We start from the raw sequence: 5,526 nt of genomic DNA on the forward strand, positions 1-5,526 counted from the left end.
CTGAGCCATCTCTCCAGCCCCCCAATCTCTCCTGTTTCTATGCTCCACTCCTGTTACAGGGTGTTCTAACTCAGCGTGTTAGATACCTACTGAAGTGACCATTGACTAGAGATGTCATCAGCTAGCTTGTCTTATCTTCTTTGGCAAATATCACTTTATTATTTAAAGTAGAATGCCACAAAGTGGGGTGTTTGTCTCCTCTATTTTAGTTCCTACAAGTTAAGTAAAGGCCACCCCAGGCCCCAGTGGTTTAAAATGGAACACCACGCTCTGCAGCCAGAAGCTCTGGGATACACAGAGCAAGGGCGCTTACCCGAGGCGTTTGTACAAGTGTTCCAACTCTCAGACTTTAAAAAAGAATTTTGGTATATTTGCATAAACATACTGAAATATCTTAGGGATAGGATCCAAGTCTAAACATAAAATTTATTTATGCTTTCTTATATATTTTTAATTGATTAGGATAATTTTAATTCAAATAATAAGGTTCAAAGTCTATAGGCAATACTCTAAAACACAGTAAAGTCAGCTTGCTGGCATGCAGTGGTTTCTTCAGTGAGAGCAAAGACTCCAGAAATTTCCACATAATTCTACACATGTTCCCTGCTCTTTTAGATGTCCTTACTAAAAAGAAGAGATGGTAGACCAGAAAGGAACTGGTGTGAGTTGTGTGTGACCTGAGGCAATGTTACTCTCCTTTAAATCGTGTGTTCATAAAACAAGCCTCGTGGTAACGAAGTTTCCCATTTCTCCTATCAGCTTGGTGTTCAAAAGGCTGTGGACATTCTGGAGTTCAAATTTCCAAATAAGGAATTTTCAGCCTTGTTTTGGTCCAGTGCCTAAAATCTTGATAAAGACTGAGTTAGTGTTTCCTGAAATAAGGGGTAGGAAACCAGAACAAGGAGCCAGACGGTGGTGGTGCGCGTCTCTAATCCTAGCAGAGGCAGGTGGATCTGAGTTTGAGGCCAGCCTGGTCTACAGAGTGAGTTCCAGGACAGCCAGGGCTACAGAGAAACCCTGTCTTGAAATCCCCCCCCCCAATAAAAAAGGAAAAAGAAGGTAAGAATAAAGCTTTTTACAGTCTGTGCAGGTATATAAAATCTATAGAAATAGGGCATACTCTGTTACAGACTTGACCTACCAGACAAGTTTTATGTACCTCCTGAATTAAAATTTTAATTACATGAACTTGAGAGCTATGACCCTCAAACGTATTTTAACTAAAGTCTCTGGTTTTACTGTAGGGTAGCTTTATCAGAAGAGGAAGAAAGCGGTGAGAGAGAACCAGGTAAGATGGCAGACACCTTCACCTGAAATGGCTACATTTTATTTTATTTTATTTATTTTTTTGGTTTTTCGAAACAGGGTTTCTCTGTGGCTACATTTTAATGTCAAAATAATTTGTCACTTTTTCTTTTTCCAAAAGTTTTATTTTTTATTACTTTATAAATAATACCATTTAAAATTTCTACTTCCTCCCCTCCTCCCACTTTCCTCCTGTTTTCCCATTCCCTCCCCCTCCAGTCCTAAGAGAGGGCAGGATACCCTGCCCTGTGGGAAGTCCAAGGCCCTCCCCCCTCCATCCAGGCCTTGGAAGGTGTGCATCCAAATAGAATAGGATCCCAAAAAGCCAGTACATGCAGTAGAGACAAATCCCAGTGCCATTATCATTGGCTTCTCAGTCTGCCCCAATTGTCAGCCACATTCAGAGAGTACAGTTTGATCCCATGCTCGTTCAGTTCCAGTCCAGCTGGATTTGGTGAGCTCCCATTAGATCAGTGTCTCAGTGGGTGGATCAACCCCTCGTTGTCCTAACTTCCTTGGTCATCTTCTCCCTCCTTCTGCCCTTCAACTGGACCTTGGGAGCTCAGTCCAGTGCTCTGATGTGGGTCTCTGTCTCTATGTCCATCTGTCGCCGGACAAAGGTTCTATGGTGATATTCAAGATAGTCATCAGTCTGATTACAGGACAAGGCCAGTTCAGGCACCCTCTCCTCCACTGCCCAGGGTCCTAGCTGGGGACATAACCGTGAATACCTGGGATCCCCTCTAGAGCCAAGTCTCTTGCCAACACCAAAATGGCTCTGTCAATTAAGATCTCTCCTTCCCTGCTCCCATATCCGCCCTTCCTCCGTCTCAACCATCCCACTCCCGCAAGCTCTCCCCAATCCTCCCCTTCTCCCTTCTCTCTCCCCTTCCTCCCAACCCACTCCCATGCTCCCAACTTTTGCCCAGCAATCTTGTCTGCTTCCAATTTCCAGGAGGATCTATAGATGTTTTTCTTTGGGTTCACCCTATTAACTTCTCTAGGATCATGAACTATAGGCTCAATGTCCTTTGTTTATAGTTAAAATCCACTAATGGGTGAGTACATACCATATTCATATTTTTGGGTCTGGGTTATCTCACTCAGGATACTGTTTTTTATTTCCATCCATTTGCATGCAAAATTCAAGATGTCATTGTTTTTTTTTACCGCTGAGTAGTACTCTAATGTGTATATATTCTACACTTTCTTTATCCATTCTTCCATTGAGGGGCAGAGTGTGCTTTGAGTCCTTTTAGTTTTGGGTTGTCAGCTGCAGTCTTTGCTTTGTGGATTATGTTTAAAAGATGCAATATTGTAATAGTCACAACTCAACACTGATCACAAAGAGTGAAAATACTAGTTTCAAAAAATCTTCTAGAAGCTGGAGAGGTGGCTCAGAAGTTTTAAGAGCACTTACTGATTCTTTCAGAGGACCTGGGTTTGGTTTCCAATACCCAACATGGCAGCTCACAGATCAAGGAACCAGATATACATATGGTGCACGCATGCACACATGCACACACACACACATATATATTAGGCAAAACATTCATATACATAAATATTAAAAATCTGAAATCCCAGCCAGGCAGTGGTGGTGCACAATTAATCCCAGGACTCAGGCGGATCTCTTTCAAAATGAGTTCCAGGACAGCCAGAGAAACACAGAGAAACCCTGTCTCGAAAAACAAACAAAAAATAATTGAAAACCGTCTACATTTGTGGAATCTCTTGTAGCCCAAGATGGCCTCAAACTGGCTAAAGATGACACTGAACTTAAGATCCTCCTTACATTGTTTCCAGAGAGCTGAGATTATAAAGGTGTGCCAACATACCTATCTCATGTAGTTCCAGGGTCTGAACGCAGGGCCTTGTACATGCCCAGCAAGACACTATGAACTGAGCTACACCCTTGGCCTATTTTGAATTTTTGATGTCTCAATTTATATCCTAATTTTTTGAGCTAGGATCTCTGTTTAGACCAGGCTGGCTTCAAACTCACACAGATCCACCAGCCTCTGCCTCCCAAGTACTGGAATTAAAGGTGTGCACCATTGTGCCCAACCTTTGGGTTTTGTTTTGTTTTCAAGACAGGTGCTTGCTTATACACAGCTCCAGCTGTCCTGGAACTCACTCTATGGACCAGAGTGATCTTGAACTCAGAGATCCAGTTCATCAGACTCTGCCTCCCGGCTGAGATTAAAAGTATATGTCACCGTACCTGGCTTCAGTCTTTGTTTTTGATTATTAAGAATTGCATTTATGCCGGGCGATGGTGGCGCACGCCTTTAATCCCAGCACTCGGGAGGCAGAGGCAGGCGGATCTCTGTGAGTTCGAGACCAGCCTGGTCTACAGAGCTAGTTCCAGGACAGGCTCCAAAGCCACAGAGAAACCCTGTCTCGAAAAAACAAAAAACAAAAAACAAAAAAAATTGCATTTATTGCTGGGTGGTGGTGGTGCATGCCTTCAATCCTAGAATTTGGGAGGCAGAGGCAGGCTGCCGAGTTCTGAGTTCTGAGTTTGAGGCCAACCTAGTCTCCAGAGAGAATTCTAGGAGTCAGGACTTCACAGGAAAGCCCTGTCCTGAAAAAAAACAAGACAAAACAAAGTTACATTTATTTGAGTAGGGACTGTGTATGTGGATGCTCACACGCCGCGGTTCACGTGCAGAGGTGAGAGTTGACTCCCTTCTCCTACCGCTTGTCCTCAGGATCAAATGTTTGTCTGTTGGGCAGCAAGGGCCGTATCTGCTGGGCTCGTCTTACACCTCTCTCCTAACAATGTAGTTATTGTTGTTTTCACTCATGCTGTTGGTTAGGCCATTGCTAATGACACGCATGGCGTATGCATCATGTTTCTATTACAGAATTGTAAAATATGTGAGTTTTATGCCTTCTGGGTTATGTGTGTACTGCTTTCCTCGCTGGCTTCCCCTTCCCCCTTTTCAAGACAGGGTTCTGTGTTGTCCTAGATGTCCTGGAACTCGCTCTGTACACCAGGCTGGCCTCGGACTCACAGCAATCCACCTGCCTCTGCCTCCCGAATACTGGGATAAAAGGTGTGTGTGCCACTACCGCCTGGCTTGCTTTTTCATTTTTACAAGACAGCTTTTCTGGGTCTGGTATTCTTGGCTACCAGTTTCCATGGATACCGTGAACACCTTACACCATCTCCTGAGCTGTAAGTATTCTGTGGCATAGGCTGCTCCAAGCAGAACCAGACGGCTTTATGTACACTTGCTTTAACACTGGGGAGTTTGCTGAATACCCTCCTCTGACTTTCCTGTGCCTTCATAGTCCCCTCTAGGTCTGGGAAGTCTCCGGTTATTTGACCTTCTCACCTCCCTCTTTAACTACAATGACTGGATGTTGACTCCTTAGTGCTGTGCTGCGTTTCTTGTTCCCCCAGTTTCATATTTTCTTCTCCAGTGGCCTGTCTTTTAATCCACACTGTGTTTTCACATTGAAGACTTTGTGGCTGCCCTGCCAAAATGTCAGTTTGATTTCCCTGAGCCAGTGGACACTTCCGCTGGTTCACCACTAGATGGCGACCCTGGCGACTTCTGAGCCAGTGCACACTTCTACTCGTTAACCACGAGATGGCGCCCCGCGTGATTTCTCTGAGCCGTGGACACTTCCACTGGTTCACCACTAGATGGCGCCCCGCGTCCACGTTTGCCTCAGGTTTCCACCCTGGGGCATAGTGACTGACACCTGAAAGCTCAGCACTCTGAGGTTGAAACAGTAAGATTGCCACCAGTTTGAGGCTATCTTGAGCTTTTCCTCCTGGTTCTTTCAGGCAAAGTAGCTGGCTATGGTTTAGCCTATATGTCTGGCAAGACTGACTTTTTCCTGGGGGCTTAGCACAGCTTCTCTATCTCTGAGAATGTTCTTAGGCTTGAATTCTGTACAGTGAGAGGGCTATGAATCCTGTTCTGTTTGATGGTGGACCTCTGAGTGGCCCCCTCACCTTCGAAACTGAGTGCTTGTGAGGAGAGGTAGCTGGACCTTAGGTGCTCTTGGCTTGAAACTACCATTTTCTCTGCAGTGATAAGGGACAGAAGAACAACTCTATTGTCACCTCCAGCACCCTGAAGAGACAAGCCCCCTAAATGTTTTGGGGACCTCAACTCAGGAAAACCCAAGATTTATGGCTTCAGAAAAGAATTCCAGAGCTAGGTAGTAAGAAGCAGAATTGCAGTCTTATTAAATTTTTTT

The 5,526-nt window shown here is 44.6% G+C and overlaps 1 protein-coding gene across 5 annotated transcripts in view; it reads left to right on the plus strand.

The window, feature by feature from the left end:
- Positions 1 to 5,526, plus strand: part of Ica1l (islet cell autoantigen 1 like) — a 49,417-nt gene that overhangs the window by 34,502 nt on the left and 9,389 nt on the right. For all 5 annotated transcript variants that reach the window (XM_026788880.1, XM_026788878.1, XM_026788877.1 and 2 more), the window contains exon 9: positions 1,245 to 1,288. In XM_026788880.1, coding sequence (XP_026644681.1) covers positions 1,245 to 1,288 — 44 coding nt within the window. The remainder of the gene's footprint in view (positions 1 to 1,244; positions 1,289 to 5,526) is intronic.

This window comes from Microtus ochrogaster, unplaced genomic scaffold, assembly GCF_000317375.1.
Source record: "Microtus ochrogaster isolate Prairie Vole_2 unplaced genomic scaffold, MicOch1.0 UNK8, whole genome shotgun sequence".
Lineage (NCBI taxonomy): Eukaryota > Metazoa > Chordata > Mammalia > Rodentia > Cricetidae > Microtus > Microtus ochrogaster.